This window comes from Schistocerca piceifrons, chromosome 5 (assembly GCF_021461385.2).
Source record: "Schistocerca piceifrons isolate TAMUIC-IGC-003096 chromosome 5, iqSchPice1.1, whole genome shotgun sequence".
NCBI classification, from domain to species: Eukaryota; Metazoa; Arthropoda; class Insecta; order Orthoptera; family Acrididae; genus Schistocerca; species Schistocerca piceifrons.
The window spans coordinates 485,521,300-485,540,797 of NC_060142.1; the positions used below are offsets into that span (position 1 = coordinate 485,521,300).

At 37.0% G+C, this 19,498-nt stretch overlaps 1 protein-coding gene across 1 annotated transcript in view; it reads left to right on the forward strand.

Annotated features, from left to right (window-relative positions):
- LOC124799095 (neural-cadherin-like) overlaps window positions 1–19,498 on the forward strand; it is a 1,093,765-nt gene that overhangs the window by 536,831 nt on the left and 537,436 nt on the right. Inside the window, exons 10-13 of the mRNA XM_047262634.1 lie at window positions 4–195; window positions 3,411–3,601; window positions 5,287–5,476; window positions 18,493–18,675. Of these exons, the coding sequence (XP_047118590.1) occupies window positions 4–195; window positions 3,411–3,601; window positions 5,287–5,476; window positions 18,493–18,675 (756 nt within the window). The remainder of the gene's footprint in view (window positions 1–3; window positions 196–3,410; window positions 3,602–5,286; window positions 5,477–18,492; window positions 18,676–19,498) is intronic.

Consider the following 19,498-nt stretch of genomic DNA (forward strand, 5'->3'; position numbering starts at 1 on the left):
CAGAAATACATAGAGAATGTGAAACAAGATGCAAGCATTGGAACTAACATACTGAGAGTGTCAGCATCAGATGAGGATGCTGATAATAATGGTGCCATTGTATACACATTAAGTGCACCATATAATCCAGATGATCTGGAATATTTTGAGATTCAACAAGAATCAGGATGGATTGTTCTGAGGAAGCCGTTAGATGTAAGTAATAACATGTAATTAACTAATAGCAAAAGAAATGGTTATACTTATTGTTTCAAAGTGCAGTTTTACTTTTTCAGAATGTAGTAGACATGCATGTTTCTAACTGACATCACAAACTTGCTTTTGCTACAGTTTGTATTTTCCTTGTGATTAATCACTACTACCAGGGTTTAGTCTGCATAATATGGTATTGTAACAAGAGACATTGTAATCCTTAGAGGCTAATCCTTAGAGACCTTACAAGAAGAGTTGCCAACATTACAAGAAAAGTATTCATCACAATGCCAGACTGAACCCTGGTTCTTTTGGGTATAAGTGAAGGCTTCGGAGTGTACTGCCACTTCATTACAAGGTGATAGACAGTCTGTCTAGAGATGTCTGTGAAGTAATAATATGCATTCTTGTTTGAATATGACTCTAGTGTGACGCTGCAATTGTTTTCAAACTTAGCTTTTTGACTTATATTTATTCTTTTAGTCACACATTACTTTATGTTGCCATCAGCAGTCAGTAATCACTGTACATTAAAATGATGGATAAGTTTCCTTTCTACGGCACTTACCTTCAGTGATTTTATTGTATGTACTGTAATTCACTGTTGTTCACTACTTTCAGTTTACATGTATGTATGTACACACAGTATTTATCCAAGAGCACTTTATAAGTTTTTAAGTAAACCAGTTTTCTGAAATAACTGCAAGTATTTTAAATCTGAATATGCCTTTATGTATATAATCCACTTCCAAGAAGAATTTTAATCCACCAAGAATTTTTCATTTTTGTACATTTCTTAGAAATAGAAGCAAACTGTATTTTGCAATAAATATTGCGAGGCACTTGAGAAGACATTTTTGTAATTTTTAACTGAGCTGTACCACTATATTTATGACTGAACTCACTAATTTTGTTAACTGCTTTTCAGAGAGCTCTAGAGATTTTTGAAGGGTGATGCTCCGATTTTGCTGAGTTAGTATGTTTTTGTATTGATAATTCTTTTTTGCCTCTTCAGGAGGCTATATGTGATAGTATATATAGTTTGTGATATTTTGGTCAACTGAGGGCATCAGAGGTAAATTTTTATTTTTGTGCCCTCCAAAGGGAAGCCTCTGATGTTGCTCAGTTGATGTGACATTTGTGACATTTTTCCTTCTGTGTATGGGGCAGCGTACAGTAATAAGAGGCATCTGCAATTTTTGGATGCAGTGTTAGATATCATCACCATTTTTGGCCCAATCCTTTCCCCAATACCCTCTCTAAATGCATCTTCTTCCGCATGTAAATTGCTTGCTTTAATGATATTGTTTATAATTTCATACTCTTGTTTTGTTTCGTTAATTGCACCATTTCTGTTCTTCGGAATTGAACCACCACAAGGGATGTTTTCCAGTAAGTAGGTGACTCCATTTCCATATGTGCATACATAAACAATGAATGGAAACATTGGAGTGTTCAGTATGTTCCTTAAAATAAGTAGTATAGTTGAAATAATATTAAGTTTCTAAAATCATTAATAACAGGCTCGGTCTTGGGCAAAGTGTGGAGGGAATGTTCAGATAAAAATGACTCATCATTTTAAAAAGCTGTGTTATACATAATGCTAAGAATGTCATTATAAAAGCTGAAAAAATCTCTCATGTTACATTTTCACAGTACACAATATGTATAATTGACACAGATCTTTATTTCTCTGCTCTTCTTGCTGACATGCTGCAAGCTTCCCCTATAAATGTCTTGTATGAAGAATATGTTTAGGTGCCACAGTTATTTAGTTTTTTTGTAATGAGAAGCATCATATGTAAATTGACTCTTATTGACCTGTCTAAGATTATTTAAAGGTGAAGCAATCATATAACTTTATTCACATATGAAAAGATGTTTTTAATTTACTGTAGAGAAATCAGCAGATCTATTTATTTAAACAAGACAGGAGAAAAAGTTCGCCTTGAATAAAGGATAGGTACTAAGAGATATGCTATGGAAATCATGCATCTTAGAAAATATGCTGAATAATTAAATAATACTCAGGAAGATAATACTCACTGATTAAAGACCACTAAGTTACCCCATGAACAAACTCATGTATTCAAAACCAACAGAATTCAGCACATCAACTTAGGCAAATTTTGTGTCACATGCTTCTCCTACAAATGTCTTGTATGAAGAATATGTTTAGGTGCCGTAGCTATTCAGTGGTTTGTAAAGAGAAGCATCATATGTAACTATTTTTTGCTAAATTACAACTTATTTATCTCACTGAAGCTATTACATGGTTTCCATTTGATGAAATTTAGGAATGGAGTTTTGCATCTGTTATACAAAAACTTCTTTCCAGTTCCACTCTAGATAAGCCTCTGACCGGGCCTGCATATTGCTACTTTGTTGGCAAAAAATCAGAAAGTTTCCTAAACATAGCTGCAATAAAAAAAATGTGATTCACTTTTTGCTAATTGCAACAATGCTTATTTTCAATTCGATAGTTCTATTTGAAGCCCAAAGAATTAAATAATTCATAATCTGTGAGACATTTAAAAATGAGGAAGTAGGTATCTTTTTTTATTAATTGCTTATGTTATTTTATCTTTGGTTAACTCAAAGAGATTAAGTGGAGTTTCTTTCTTTTTTACAGTTTCTTTTTTAAATTGGTTTGTTTAATTTTTTGAACTGAATGTTGTGCTTGTAATCTCCCCACTTACCTGACAGCACATCTTTTCATGCCACTGTAGCGAGAAAAATATCTCCTGCGTGTCCGTGCCTTGGACAGGGGAAGTACTCCCTTATATGCAGATGTGGACGTTGCATTAGACGTCGTAGACAGGAACAATAAGCCTCCTCTATGGGACCTGAGTGTATACGGCCCCATTCACATCAAAGAAAATGTCACAGTTGGTACAGTAGTGACAACAGTGAGAGCAAGGTTTGTATGCTGCAGGAAGCTATAGAATGTAAGAAACATTATTCAAAAGTGAAGGTCTATCATCTTCATAGCAGCTGCATCTATAGCAGTTTGAAACATTTTTTTGAATTTTTACATAATCTCTGTACATTTCACAGTGCCACAGGATCAGTTCAGTTGCTATGGAGATCATCCTGGTGGAGACAGCAGCTCGTGCGTGCTTCCTTCCCCCTCTTCAACCTATCCTTCATAGTGTGTAAGAACTAATATGACTAACAGCGTGATTTTTTGTTTTTCCATTGACAATTTTTTAATATAGCGAGAGACGTACAAGTTGGAAGCCATGGCTCAAGATAAAGGATACCCTCCCTTGTCCCGAACCGTCGAAGTTCAAATAGACGTTGTGGACCGTGCAAACAATCCTCCAGTCTGGGACCATGTTGTGTATGGACCCATCTACATTAAAGAAAACATGCCAGTTGGGGCAAAAGTTGTGTCTGTTAAAGCCAGGTCTGTCACTCGACTCAATGTTGGTTGCTCCGTGGGGCACGCCTCACCCTTGCACGGCACTGGGAGTTGTATTTTGCACGCTGACTCCCTACACGTAATGCACGTCCAGAGTTTTCTTGGTGTGTGTGACTGTCCATCTGTACCTCTACTAACCTGTACTTCTTGTGATGTGTCAAAGAATTTATATTAGCTCTATAAGTTCTTTCAACATTTTCAATGAAATGAGGACTTCATATAAAGATTGAAGATGGCAGCATTTTAAATCAGATCAGTTTATCAATATTAGTAGTTGTGATTTTAGAGAAGGGGGACAATTATTTTTTTGAAAACTGCAGGATAGTATTTCATCAAAACATTCTAAAACAGTTTCTGAGGCAGGCCAACACTTAACAGATTAGATAAATCTTTATCTGAATTTGTAAAATACAACAACAAAACTTAAGAGTAACTTATAATTGTGGGAATATTAGAACATTAGTTTAAATTTTTCTGTTTTAATCAGTCAGGTCTATGTATTTTTGTGAAGGCATGAAATATCCTGATAGAAAAGATTTAGGCACAAAAAAATATTTGATCTTTTTTAAATCTGGGGGTCACTTTCAATAAAATTAAAACCGAGCTAGATTTTACTTTAATAATTTTCTTTGCAACAAAATGCCCAGTTTTCTTTATTTTCTAAAATCTGTGTCATCTAGAACCGATATGTCAAACATAGAGTACAGGTAGTTAAAAAAATCTTTGTTTGTGTAGTTTTGGATTTCATCTACTGTAATAGAAGTAATTTTGTGAATTATTTTATTGCTGTCAAATAGGCATTGTCTGTACAATTATCAGCATACATCAATTCAAAGGCTGTGTTAATAATCATGTAAAAAGAAATGTGTTTAATGTAGGTTGCTTTATTTAAAAGCATGCGCAACAATTTGTGTAACGAAAGCTTTGTTATGAGAATGTATAGGTGCAGGACTATTATGAATCAATACATATTACTGCTTCAATACATTTACAGACTATGCAGAGAACTAACACTACACATTCAATAGATTTTTGTGATTTCAACCAATTTTTGTGCAGAGGTTGACTGATTTTTTTTCTGGCATGATTTTTGTTAGTAGAATTGTAGAAGTTTTTATAAGATTTGTGGATGGGTACAAAGCAGTTGAAATACGGTTCAAAAATATTTTTTTCTCATTTTGTTTCAGTCTGCATGTGCGCATTTGCTCATATACAAAGTTTTAAGGCTGCAGAGTTAGTTACTTTTTTATTTTTGCCTGTGCTACTTGTAAGTCAAGAAGCAATTTCCCATACTTGACAGTATATGAGCAGCTCTTAATTTGCATGGATAATGGAGCATTTTTTAATTGAGAATAAGACAATTTTGGTTTTTGATGTTAGAATTTAGAATATTTTTAAAAAGAAAATAATGTTTTTGAATATATTATAAACTACAAATCAATAATTTTTTTTCAATTTTTACATCATATCAATAGAACATCATCATTTCCAAACGTTACACAATATCTTACACAAAATACAATCAGTCAGAGAATTTTACAGATATGTAAGCTTTTGTAAAATTAAAGGTCTTGAGATTATACAATTGATCATAAATCAATAAAATTATGAGATACTGTATATTGCTCCAATCTGAAATACAGTTGGTAAATAATTTTATATTTTTCCAGTTCTGGTATAGAAGGAAATCCAACTGTTTTCTATCGCCTCATGCCAGGATCTACAGCACAAACCAACAAATACCATACTTTCTATTTACAACAAAGAGCTGACAATGGATTTACTTGGGCAGACATCAAAGTGAATCACCCATTAGATTATGAAAGTATTAAGGAATATAATCTCACAATACGTGTAGAGGTAAACATCTAAACTTCCTTATAGAAAAAAATCTAGCATTATTTTAGTCTGTGTTTAAGATTATGCCTTTGAAATTGTTGTTCATGTGCTTAAACTGCTGTGATACGGCAGATGAAATATAAATGAAACTTGAAAAAATAAAAAATTCAGAAATGCAATCTACAAATTTTTAATTTAGTAATCCACACAAATAAGAGTTTTAGGGTGTACTGAAGGATGCAAATGCCTTCTCCAGTAAGTTTATTTTAGTTTAGTGTATGTTAAGGCTGCCTAAGAAAGATGGTTAAGATTTAGCTCTTAAATTACGTTTAGAAATTTACTTACTTTATGAGGTAATGGTAATAGTCTGCTTTGATACCCTTTGTTGATGTATGTGGTCACTCACAAGGGAACCTCCCCATCGCACCCCCCCCCCCCCCCACCCCCTCAGATTTAGTTCCAAGTTGGCACAGGGGATGGGCCTTGGAAAACTGAACACAGATCAACCGAGAAAACAGGAAGAAGTTGTGTGGAACTATGAAAAAAAATAAGCAAAATATACAAACTGAGTAGTCTATGTGCAAGATAGGCAACATCAAGGATAGTGTGAGTTCAGGAGTGCCGTGGTTCCGTGGTTAACGTGAGTAGCTGCGGAATGAGAGGTCCTTGGTTCAAGTCTTCCCTCGAGTGAAAAGTTTACTTTCTTTATTTTCGCAAAGTTATGATCTGTCCATTTGTTCATTGTTATAAGTTTAGTGTCAGCGTTTTGCGACCGCACCGCAAAACGCGATAAGTAGACGAAAGGACGTGCCTCTCCAATGGGAACCAAAAACATTTGATCGCAAGGTCATAGGTCAACCAATTCCTCCACAGGAAAACACGTCTGATATATTCTATACAACACTGGTGATGTCATGTGCGTCACATGACAGGAACTTGTACACTTGGCGAATGGGTAAAAAGATTCTTCTATCTTGCACAGTTTAGGTTTTCTTGTGGATGTGATAATCACTCCCAAAAAAGTGATGAAAACATAAGAGTTTGTGACATAAACTGAAAAAAATGAATGCAACAGTTTCACAGTTTTCCCTGTGCTCTGTCAAAACATATGTTTTTAACGTTTTCAAATTTTTCCGGGTGTAGTCCGTCAAATCCTGCATATGTCCATGCAAATCTGAACATGTCCTTGAATTCTGGAGAGCGAAGTTGATTATGTGTGAGTGCTTGAACTTTGATAATTGTCTGAAAATAAAAAATTAAACTTTTCACTCGAGGGAAGACATGAACCAAGGACCTCTCATTCCGTAACTGCTCACGCTAACCACGGGACCACGGCGCACCTGAGTTCACACCATCCTTGATGTTGCCTTTCTTGTGCATGGACTACTCAATTTGTATATTTTGCTTATTTTTTTCATAGTTCCACACAACTTCTTCCTGTTTTCTCGATTGATCTGTGTTCAGTTTTTCAAGGCCTATCCACTGTGCTAACTTATAACTAAATCAGAGGGGGGTGCGATGGGGAGGTTCCCTTGTCAGTAAATAAGAAATGGAATTAAAAGAGGAAGATTGCTACAACAAATCTTTGGAGCGGACAGATCCACCTTCAGTTTTATTCTCACTGCCTTGCTTTTCCTCCATTCTGATTCTGCGTTTTACTGGGGCATAAGTATATGAGAACTTATTTCGCTTCTTCAGTAAAGAAGCAATGAGCCCATCTTGTATAAAATTTCACTAAGTCAATAATTTTATTTGTGGCGTATGTGCTCTCAGAACTTATTATTTTGTTTAAGAATTGTCTTGGTTTGGTAATTATGCATATATGAAGGAACTGTTTTTCTTATTGTCACAGAATCCATTTGTTATGTTTATTTTTTATTCCCTAATAGCTTTTTGCCTAAAAATCTTTTCTTCAAAAATTTTATTCTCTTTGGCTTATATCACTTCTCTGTAAACTATTAGCCACATTTTCTTCCTTATCCTGTTGTAAAACCTTTCTTTCTTGTTATTATTTTGAAATGACAATAGGTTCTTCACATTCTCCACCTGTTTCATTTATGTCATCAGGGAAAACAAAATCTTTGAAGGTAGAATCCATAAACGCTTTTCCTCTCCAGTTGTAGCAAATGTTCTAAGTTGAACAATATGGCTTGAATGTCTTCTGCAATAAACAGTACAGCTCAAAACGAATTTGTCCCCTACCTTGGTATATGTTCCATAGTTGATGCTGAAAAACACGTGTATGGACAGTGTATATTTCTTTCATATGTTCCATAGTTGATGTTAAAACACACATAATTGCATGGACAGTGTATATTTATTTCAGTAGTGAAGTGTTAAGTGCAATATAGTGTTCAGGGTGTCAAAGGAAGTGGTAAAACACTGGGCATGGCTATTTTGCTGTGTCTAATGTGGAGTCCAAACTGACGAAACAGAGTGCAGAAGTGGCTAATTGCTTTTGAGCACACCAAGGTAATCCTTAAAAGGAGCTGAAAATTTATTCAGGTTGCTATATGGCTTCCTATATGTTCACTGACAGTGACAGAAATCTCGTGATGTACCTTCCCTCATGACATGTGTGTTTTCAGAGATTGTGTGCCCATACAGTATACAGTCACAGGGCTGCTTATAAAGGTCACCTGGATCAGCCCCCTCGCGATGAGTGAGTGTTACATTTTCTCTGCGTGTTACTGTCAGTGCTGAATCACCTAATGAAACATCTTGATGAAAGAATTACTCCAACATATCATTTCCTAGCAGCAAACTTTCGCAGAACAATGGCAGGTTCTCGCCACCATTCTAAATCGAGTGGCAGCAGCGCGTTCATGGCAGCTTACTTTCCCATCAACACAGCCATTGTCCTTTCTAGCACTAACCCAGGTGGCCACTACAAGCAGGCCTGTGAACTGTATGGACAAGCAGTTCTGAAGTTGCTCGCATCATAAATGAAGGTACATCACTTTGTTTACAAGGAATACGTCACAACTGGAAAGAACAGATGACAAATTGTGGCTAATGGAAGATCAGGGTGTATTCCAGGTCACTGCTAAAAATACTCTCACTGCTAACAAGGAAGTAATACAAGGCATGAAAGCATGTCCAGACTTTGTCAATCATGTATCTCAGCATCAAAATGTTACAGTATCCAGTCAAACATAAAAATAGGTGACAAGATTTCAAAGCTGAGTTCTTTGTCTGATGGTAAGGAGGAAGTCTAAGAAGAGTAAACATCTAATCTTGATGGGAGATACTCCTGGTCAATAGGGACATGGCAGAATAAGATGCAATTGACCAAAATCTTACTAGCTTCATTTCATTAGTACTTTCTGTAATGTTCTCTAGCACTATGTCTCTCTTGCATTTTGCATCACTTTTCCATGAGTTTAAGTCATTTCCCTGTGTGTGTGTGTGTGTGTGTGTGTGTGTGTGTGTGTGTGTGTGTGTGTGTGTGTGTGTGTGTGTGTGTTTTTGTATATAGAACACTTAATATGGAGGTTATTTGTGCTGTGCCGAAAGAGGAACCCACTCTAATTTTAACCCAATGTATATCTGCTGTCTCATGTACATAAGTTTGGAGGCAGGTGAAATGAAGAATATTTAACACTTCCCAGTATTAGTGGAATATTACACCCCCTACAGATTGAAATAATTATTGGTTTTTACCAAAACTGTAAGCAAAGCTTTACTTTGTATCAGAAAACCATAGCACGACAAGTCATTGTCTGCGGCTAATACTCATATCTGATTTTTCGTTTCTCCCCTGAGATTTCCTTTGTCACGGTTCAGGCGTGGAAATGTCTTTGATGGCTTGGTGGTCCAATCCTAGCATGGAACTTGTGACCATAGGAATTACAAATGATGGAAGGTGGAGGATGTGGCTGGGCCTGGAGGAGTTTACATCTCTGGCATTTGTCATTCTCCAGTCTTCAATATTCCTGCTTAAAGTTCTGAAGAGCACTTGAGGTAGTTGAGTGACAGCGACTGTGATATTCTGCTATGGTCGACCAGTTAGTCGGATCGATTTTCGAGGTTTTTAGATTTTTCTTGTACTGATCCTTATAGCGTTTAAGAGGGGCACCTCACGGCCTTTCTACCTGTGCTCACTTCACTGTACACCATTTGATGTGGAAGTCTGTCATTTCTCATCTGCTGGACATGCCCAACCCATCTTAGTTGGTGCCCAATAATGAGAGCTTCTATACTATTCATTTTTGCTTTCTCAAGAACAGTGGTATTTAATATAAAGTCATCCCATTTCATGTTCATGATGTATCTTAGCTTCTGTTGGTTGAAGCATTCCAGTTTCTTCTGATCAGATCGCGGCAGTATAATGTCCAGGTTTCACAACTATAGAGCAGCATTGAGATGACAACAGCTTTATACACCATCAGTTTGGTGTATAGTGTTAGGTCTTTACTCAGGAAGACATGTTTTCTGAGACAACCAACCAAATGCTACATGGGCAGAACGTATTCTGTCAGCAAAGCCTTACTTTGTCCCAGAAAACCATTGCATGACAAATATAGACATTTGAATAAATGCAAACCAACACACGTGAATCAAAACTGAAACTATTCCATTACCTAAGTACTTCACCATTGGGAACACACTGGCTATTTGCGATTGGCTGCTGCCTGCTAGTTTATGGTGGATACTGCACAATGCACATACTATCTTAGCATATGGCAATGCCCAGCTCAAAAATGAACACAAAATCATGGTAGCATGCAAATGCAGGAAATAACCATTGCAAACAACACAAATATACAAACATATGTAATAAAAGTGAATGAAAAATAAAGCCTGAGAACATAACCGCCCATTTTTGCTGACAGCAGGAATGCATGATATTTGTACAGTTCTTCCAGTTAACATGTCTACAACTGGCGACATAGATATCTCACCCTTCATTCAATTAACTCGTATTGTAACCTGACGACATAAGTTTTATTAACGGTTTATAGTCACAAATTTGAATTTGCTGTTTCCTGTTTGATCACAGCTCAGAACATTTCGAAGTGCCATGGTCGGCAATAAGAAAATACATTAAGATATTCGGAATGTGAATTAACAATCTGCATTACTTGCCAAACACTCCAGACTGTTCACAATTGATACAGTATGCTCCCAGCGATCATGCGGTGATTAACACATTGTAAATTCAAAAGCAGTGTTATGAATATTAGGTCACAATGAGAAAGTGCATTAACATATTCCTAATTAGATATGACAATCCACAGTATCCACTTCCGTACACGCACAGCACCCATTCACCTTGGTGATCTGCACACTGCAGTTTTAGGAATAATACTCTGGACATCAATCCATGATGAAAATATCTTCAGCAACAGCTACAGATATACTCCACAAACCACCATACTGTGTTCAGCAGAGGGTCCCATATACAACTACTAGACATTTCCTTTCCTGTTCCATGTGCTAACAGAGCAAGGGAAAAATGACTTTCTATAAGCCTCCTTACGAGCCCTAATGTCTCACATCTGATCTTTGTGGTCCTTACATGAAATACACAATGAAAGCAGTCAAATCGGTCTGAGTCACACTCAAATGTCAGTTTTCTAAATCCCCTTGATAGCAACCCACAGAACAAATGTCATCTTCCTTCCAGGGATTCCATAGCATTTCCATAATAGTTGTGTGCTGATTGACCCCACCAGTAAAAAATCTATCAGCATGCCTCTGAATTGCTTCAATATCTTCCTTTAATCTGACCCGATGGGGATCAAAAACACTCTTCCGATACATAAAAATGGGTCACACTAGTGTTCTATATGCTGTCTCCTTTATACATGAGCTAAGCTTTCCATAAATTCTCCCAATAAAATGAAGTTTTCCACACTAATGATGTGATACTCATTAACATGTATTAATACATTTTTTATTTAATCTAGTGGTTTGTGGTGCATACCATACAGTCAGTGCTGTTTGCACTCAATACCGTACAAGCACTATATTCATAGGGCTTGGTGATCTGCTCATCATAATTTTAAGAATAATATTCTGAATTCTGTCCAGAATGTGAAGCAATCCACAGGTATGATTATTAGTTTCCTTGTCTGCAGTACAAATAGAAATGGAAATGTATCACAGATAAAACGATTTTTAACATCAGCCAAAGACGCAGCACTCACGCGACATGACAATCAGATCCTTTCTGGCTCTATAGGCTCTTTTGTTGGTTTTCACTGATCTCTCAACACATCTTGTTTAGGATTATCTTGAGTAAAATGATTTGAAATTTCATATCAAATAATAATTTCATATTGTCACGTTGATGGAAATTAATATAAATATCATGTAACTAAATGTGCAAATACACATTAAAAAAATAAAAATAGTAATTCTATAATAGAGAGAAACATTCCACGTGGGAAAAATATATCTAAAAACACAGATGATGTGACTTACCAAACGAAAGTGCTGGCAGGTCGATAGACACACAAACAAACACAAACATACACACAAAATTCAAGCTTTCGCAACAAACTGTTGCCTCATAAGGAAAGAGGGAAGGAGAGGGAAAGATGAAAGGATGTGGGTTTTAAGGGAGAGGGTAAAGAGTCATTCAAATCCCGGGAGCGGAAAGACTTACCTTAGGGGGAAAAAAGGACAGGTATACACTCGCACACACACACATATCCATCCGCACATACACAGACACCTAAGGTAAGTCTTTCCGCTCCCGGGATTGGAATGACTCCTTACCCTCTCCCTTAAAACCCACATCCTTTCGTCTTTCCCTCTCCTTCCCTCTTTCCTGATGAGGCAACAGTTTGTTGCGAAAGCTTGAATTTTGTGTGTATGTTTGTGTTTGTTTGTGTGTCTGTCGACCTGCCAGCACTTTCATTTGGTAAGTCACATCATCTTTGTTTTTAGATATATTTTTCCTACATGGAATGTTTCCCTCTATTATAACCATCTGTGTTTTTAGATATAAAAATAGTAATTCTAACATACAGTTCCAAACATCAGTGACATCATACCAGACCCAAAGATGCAACACATGCAAAATATCAAAATGGCAATCAATACTTGTAAATGTTTCCATGGCACTGAAATAATAATGAAATACACTCTCACAAAAAGAATAAACTATGACAGCCATGAGAAAATGGGATTCTGGGTGAGGAGAAACTGACATGCACTATAAGAAACGCAGAATGACAGTAATAATAAAATATTGATAAAGCAACAGATGACAATGATATCTCGCTAAAAATAATAAAAGACAACCAAATGTGAATTGCCATCCAAAACTGAGCAATATAGCACAAGTGCAAAGAGCGATAACAAAAAAATTTAAATTCTAAAATAAATCGCACAACACACCTAATGAAACATCCAAAAAATAACTAAACATGCAATCGACAACTTGAATTGAGCTATATAGCTGAAGTAGACAGAGTGATACCAAAAAAACTAAATCCTAAATGAAATTGTGTCACATTCAGAAAAAAAATCAGCCAAATATTTATGAGAGCGAAAATTATAAATATGATTACTGCTTGCTCACTTGCAACTGTGCCCTTAGGTTCCTGCTGAACCACACCATTGGAAATCATGAGGTATTCGAAATAAATAACAGTTACTGAGACAACCATAGTTAATATATAATAATGGACCACTTACATCCTTCATGTCAGAAACTCATGATGTCATACATAATGTCTTGGCTCAAAGCAAAGAACTGGAATCACACAGTAGAATTTACCCCAAAATTGCAGAAAGAGCTTACGTAACAAAATCCACCCTATATTAAATTTTCCAACATACTAAAAATAGAAAGCAGGAAACGAGAAGAAGAAAGCACAGGAAAAAGAAACTTTCTGATCCCTTACAAAAATAGGGATAGTCCAGTCACCTTGATAGCACATTAGATTCTACTGCAGATTTGCATAATAATAAGGCAGTCTTTCTGAATACCTGAGCTGGGAATTTTCCTATTAGCACTAGCTGGCTTGTAAAGAATACAATTAAATATTTTGTTTTTATACAGTGATTCAAGAATACAGTCCAGGTGACCAGGTTTAACACTTTGACTAACAACCACATATACCTTGCTGTTTCTTAGAATGCCGGCCATTTGTACAGTGGTTTTAGAAATTATATGTCCTTCGGAACACGATGAGACTAACTGAGCCCATCAATATACATGATTTAATATTTAGAAGTAGGAGTAAGTGTACTGCATCAAATGATGGGATTGGCAGTCAAAGTGTTATGAGTCAGGACTCAGCTAGTTTGTTTCCTAATACGGACTGTGTTCCATCTCATGCTTCTGGTAATTTTCTTTCTGCATCCTCAAATGTTTCTCCTTAGATAACTATGATGTGACTGTGGAAAAACAGCAGTTATTAAATAGTTTTAGAAACCATTGTTTGGGATCATTACTTGCAGGTGATTTATGAAAACTGATATCATGGTAGGGCAGGAAACAGTTTGCACTGCTAACAATTATGGGAGAGGAAGAACATGTACACCTGATGCACTTTGGGAAGATGCTGGGAGATGACAAATGAAAGCTCCCCAGTTTCAGCTCACAGACTGGCTAAGAGGTTTGTCCTGCAAGCACCTGTGGCTAACCTGATCCCCACATAGTTGATAGGATTGGTGGTCGTGGTCTCAGTGATGCATATACTGTACATCCATAGTCTAGCTAGAATTACATACAGAAGTTTTATAATACTAAAGGAGATGAGCTCTATCTACTTACCGAGACAGTGATGGAAAAAATTTCTGGTGTTTAGTTCCTTCAGTGAATTTGAATCAGGTCCTTTAGGTGCGGTACCCATGGCAGTTTTGTATCGAATATGTGGCTCATAGAGCTCACAGGCTCATTTGCAAGTCAGGTAAATTAATTCACTATGAACTATAAAAAACAATGCACACAACCCCCTCCCCTCCCCCCTCCACTCCCACACTCACCTCTATCTACAGTACATACAAAATCTTTCTAGCCAACTGCCCAAACCTATTAATTTGAGTTGTAATTATTGAGTTGCTGTGGCAGGATAAGAAAAGAGAAAAGGGAAAAAAAACCTTGTAAACTTACTCACAAATAAAGAGCACCGCACTGGACCCCAGTGCATTGTACTTTATGATGTAGGTATACTTAAAATATATTCTTGAGGAACACCTTTGTCTGGCCTAAAACAATCAGATAGAACTCTACCAAGTATCTAAAAAGTCATTGTGATAGAAAGGAGTAAATCATACAGGCAGGCATTTATGGAAACTCAATTGATGGAGTTCTTATAGAATACTGTGCCTGCAAGTAGCATAATACACCTTTTTGCTTCCCAGTCTCTAGCATCCAGTCCAAATGATGGATTTGACCATTCATGCCAAAATATTCTCTATAAGTCTCATTAAAGTGATACTTTGGTTATTACTGAAGCTCATATGGTGATTCCTTGATTTGAGGGACATGACCAAAATTGTTTTACTCAATGAGTCGGGAAATTATCCTGTCTGTTGTATTACATTAAAAATTCAAAGAATACATCCTTTGATTTAGGTTGTGGGTGTCGCAGCATGTTCTATGGGATTTGGTAGTGACTAGGTGCAGCTCAGAGTTAAAGGCTCTGGCAAGAGAGCTGTCCAATCTGACATGTCGAAACCTGCTCTGAATTTTATTACAAAAGAAGAATACACCAAAAGAAACACAATTTCAGAATTTTAGCTGCTAGGGCATGCTGCAAGTATTTCTAAAAAATGTTGAAATTTGCCAAATTCCTAGTTCATCAGGCAGCTGCAGAAATGGTCACCACTGCTGTAGCTGTAGCAGACAGCACTTGTGCAACACAGCAGACACATATCCCTGATTGATAGCACATCGGTAAACAGATAACATGGCAAAATGCAATTTAACTTATAAAGCAAATTACAGTTTACATTGATAGTTTCTCTGAAACAACTGTACAAAGTTACTGTTCATTTGAATTTGCTGCTCATATAACATCCATAGTAATTAGTGGCTGTCTTTGTGGTATCACTAATTGTTAACAATGGAGATAAAACTGAATTAATTTTCTTTGTGATCTCTTGGCAAATGCTTGCTAATAATACAGGGCTATTACAAATGGTTGAAGCGATTTCATAAATTCACTGAAGCTCCATTCATTGACATATGGTCACGACACACTACAGATACGTAGAAAAACTCATAAAGTTTTGTTCGTCTGAAGCCGCACTTCAGGTTTCTGCCGCCAGAGTGCTCGAGAGCACAATGAGACAAAATGGCGACAGGAGCCGAGAAAGCGTATGTCGTGCTTGAAATGCACTCACATCAGTCAGTCATAACAGTGCAACGACACTTCAGGACGAAGTTCAACAAAGATCCACCAACTGCTAACTCCATTCGGCGATGGTATGCGCAGTTTAAAGCTTCTGGATGCCTCTGTAAGGGGAAATCAACAGGTCGGCCTGCAGTGAGCGAAGAAACGGTTGAATGCGTGCGGGCAAGTTTCACGCGTAGCCCACGGAAGTTGACAAATAAAGCAAGCAGGGAGCTAAATGTACCACAGCCGACGGTTTGGAAAATCTTACGGAAAAGGCTAAAGCAGAATCCTTACCATTTACAATTGCTACAAGCGCTGACACCTGATGACCAAGTCAAATGCTTTGAATTTTCAGCGCGGTTGCAACATCTCATGGAAGAGGATGTGTTCAGTGCGAAACTTGTTTCCAGTGATGAAGCAACATTTTTTCTTAATGGTGAAGTGAACAGACATAATGTGCGAATCTGGGCGGTAGAGAATCCTCACGCATTCATGCAGCAAATTCACAATTCACCAAAAGTTAACGTGTTTTGTGCAATCTCACGGTTTAAAGTTTACGGCCCCTTTTTCTTCTGCGAAAAAAACGTTACAGGACACGTGTATCTGGACATGCTGGAAAATTGGCTCATGCCACAACTGGAGACCGACAGCGCCGACTTCATCTTTCAACAGGATGGTGCTCCACCGCACTTCCATCATGATGTTCGGCATTTCTTAAACAGGAGGTGGATCGGTCGTGGTGGAGATCATGATCAGCAATTCATGTCATGGCCTCCACACTCTCCCGACTTAACCCCATGTGATTTCTTTCTGTGGGGTTATGTGAAAGATTCAGTGTTTAAACCTCCTCTACCAAGAAACGTGCCAGAACTGCGAGCTCGCATCAACGATGCTTTCGAACTCATTGATGGTGACATGCTGCGCCGAGTGTGGGAGGAACTTGATTATCGGCTTGATGTCTGCCGAATCGCTAAAGGGGCACATATCGAACATTTGTGAATGCCTAAAAAAACTTTTTGAGTTTTCGTATGTGTGTGCAAAGCATTGTGAAAATATTTCAAATAATAAAGTTATTGTAGAGCTGTGAAATCGCTTCAATCATTTGTAATAACCCTGTATCTGTCTTTGTGCAGGTACCAGAGTTTCACAGTAATATGGAATCTTATTAATGTTTTCAACCTCACAAAGACAAAATATAAAGAATGAGGTATGCAGTTGGAATCACCTACTTCTCCTGAAGACCTACAAAAATTTTTTTGTTAGCTAATTTCTTGAAAATGAGCGTTTGGCGTCATTGGCCAGGAGGCCCCTTACGGGGCAGGTCCGACTGCCTTGGTGCAGGTCTTATTACATTCGACACTACACTGGTGACCTGCGCACTGGATGGGGATGAAATGATGATGAACACAACACCCAGTCCCTCAGCAGAGAAAATCCCCAACCCAGCCAGGAATCGAACCCAGGCCCCTTAGGACAGCAGTCCGTCACACTGACCATTCAGCTATCAGGGCAGACAATTTCTTAGAGTTTCATTCCAATGATGTCATCTTTTGTTATAAATTGTGGCAACATTAAAGAAACAGGAAGTAACTTGGATAATTCTGTGAACTGTAGTTCAAATGATGACTGATGTGCTAACTAAAGTCCAGAACAAAAACAAAGTACTTCCAAGTCAAAAGAAAATATGCACAGTAATAAGCTTTGACAAAGAAAAGGCTGTTTAAAACAAAATTAATAAAAGGAAGGAGGGAGAAAACACCTCACCTTAAGTGGTGTGCAAAGCTAGTTTCATTATGTAAAATCTGAACACAATCTTATAAATGGAAGAAAGATTTACACAAAGTACAAAATATGTGCCAAAATGAATTTCATAAAAATGTGAAAGAAAAACTGCTCAAAAGATTTAGAGTTGCTTATGAGAGTCAGTGGACTGTTACTGAGGGAGAACTATGAGACTGGGTGCTCTGAATTGCAAGTGAGATGAACATTACTGATTTCCATGCTGCTTTGTCATAGTTAAACAGTTTCACCAACTTTATCTTCACGAACATCAAGGCAAATTAGGACCAAAAATAAGAAAAAGGACTGTTTACTTGCAGAAGTCTAGTAATCAATCATTCATTCATTCAGGTTACCATTAACATTACCCATGATGTTTATTTCAACCTTAGCGGTGATCAATCACTACCCTTTCATCTACATCTTCATATGAATGGGCTGTGGACACTCCTATCTTCTGCAGGGATGCATGCATACATTCCTAGTTGTTTGAACACTCTGACACCCTATCGCAGCCTGACTTAACTGCTAAATGACCTAGTCTTGATGTCACTTAAAATGTGTGTTGCTATTTGGAGCAGCAGATGAAACACTGCAGTTGACACCCTCACAATTTTTTAGCTCTGTGGGATCTAATCATCAGTGAGTGACTTCAGCTGAATATAGCACACATATAGAAATTTATGGTATCTCTTTCCAGCCAAAAGGAGGTCATTATAAAGGCTACAGGTGATGTTACATGTAGTGTTAACATGAGATCCCCTGAAGGTGACTAAATGTTTGTCTTATATACTTATCTTGAAATGTGATCAGAAATAATTAAGCCACTAAGTCATAAAATATGAAATACACAAAATATACTGAAATGGCGGAAAATTACACAGTGTTAGAATTACACAGTTGGTATTGTGAATTAGTACTAAAGTAAAGCATTTCAATTTTTGTATTTTTCGACAGAATAACGGAGCACAACAGCTGGCTTCAGAAGCAACAGTATATATTCTGCTGGAAGATGTAAATGATGAGATACCACTGTTCACTGAGAGAGAGCAAGAGACTGTTCTTGAAGGTGAACCTATTGGAACAAAAGTAACACAGGTCAATGCAATCGACAAAGATGGGACTTTCCCGAATAATCAGGTAAGAAATATTTGCAAATTGAAACAATTTAACTATGTTACCATGGAGATGATCATCATATGTGCGTGGGAGGTGTGCATGCTTTTGTGAGTGAATGTGTGTGTGTTTGTGTGTGTGTGTGTGTGTGTGTGTTTCCTTTTCTGAAGAAGACTTTGACCAAAAGATAAATGTGTAACAGTCTTTTCATTGTGCCTGTCTGCAACTCAATATGGCATCTGTATGGTGAGTACAATCTATCTTGTTCCTTATATCGTAGAAAATTTTTAAAGAAATTCATACAAAACCTTGGAAAACGAAACCATTGATATTAGAGCCCAAATGAAAATTAATTATTTCTTTTCCTTCTACATTCCTCCCTACTCCACTGCTGACACTCGTGTCTTAAGATTTTAGATTTAGTCTTGTTTTTATCATCAAATGTGGGGCTGCTACTGTTTTTCTTATTAGAAACAGCAGTTTTTATCAATATCTGCCCAAGTTTTTTTGATTATTATTTCTGAAGAGAAGAACTGAAAATAATATACAGATATTTGAAAAATTTTACTACAAAATGAGGGGTCCTGACCCTCAGCAGTTTGGCAAAATAAGCTGTACAGCTTTTGGCTTGTCAGTATTATAAAAATTAAGATATTTATTATAATTATAGTCACAAATAATGTGTAGCACATCCAATATGGGATTCAGATGCTGTTGCATCTCAGAATAAAGAACATGTCATGAAAGACTTCGTTACATTCTTTCTTCCATCCTCCTTCCCTGAACAATTATCAAACAGAAGTTTAGTATGGAAAGTTCTGGCAGGACATAAATAATTTAAAAGTAA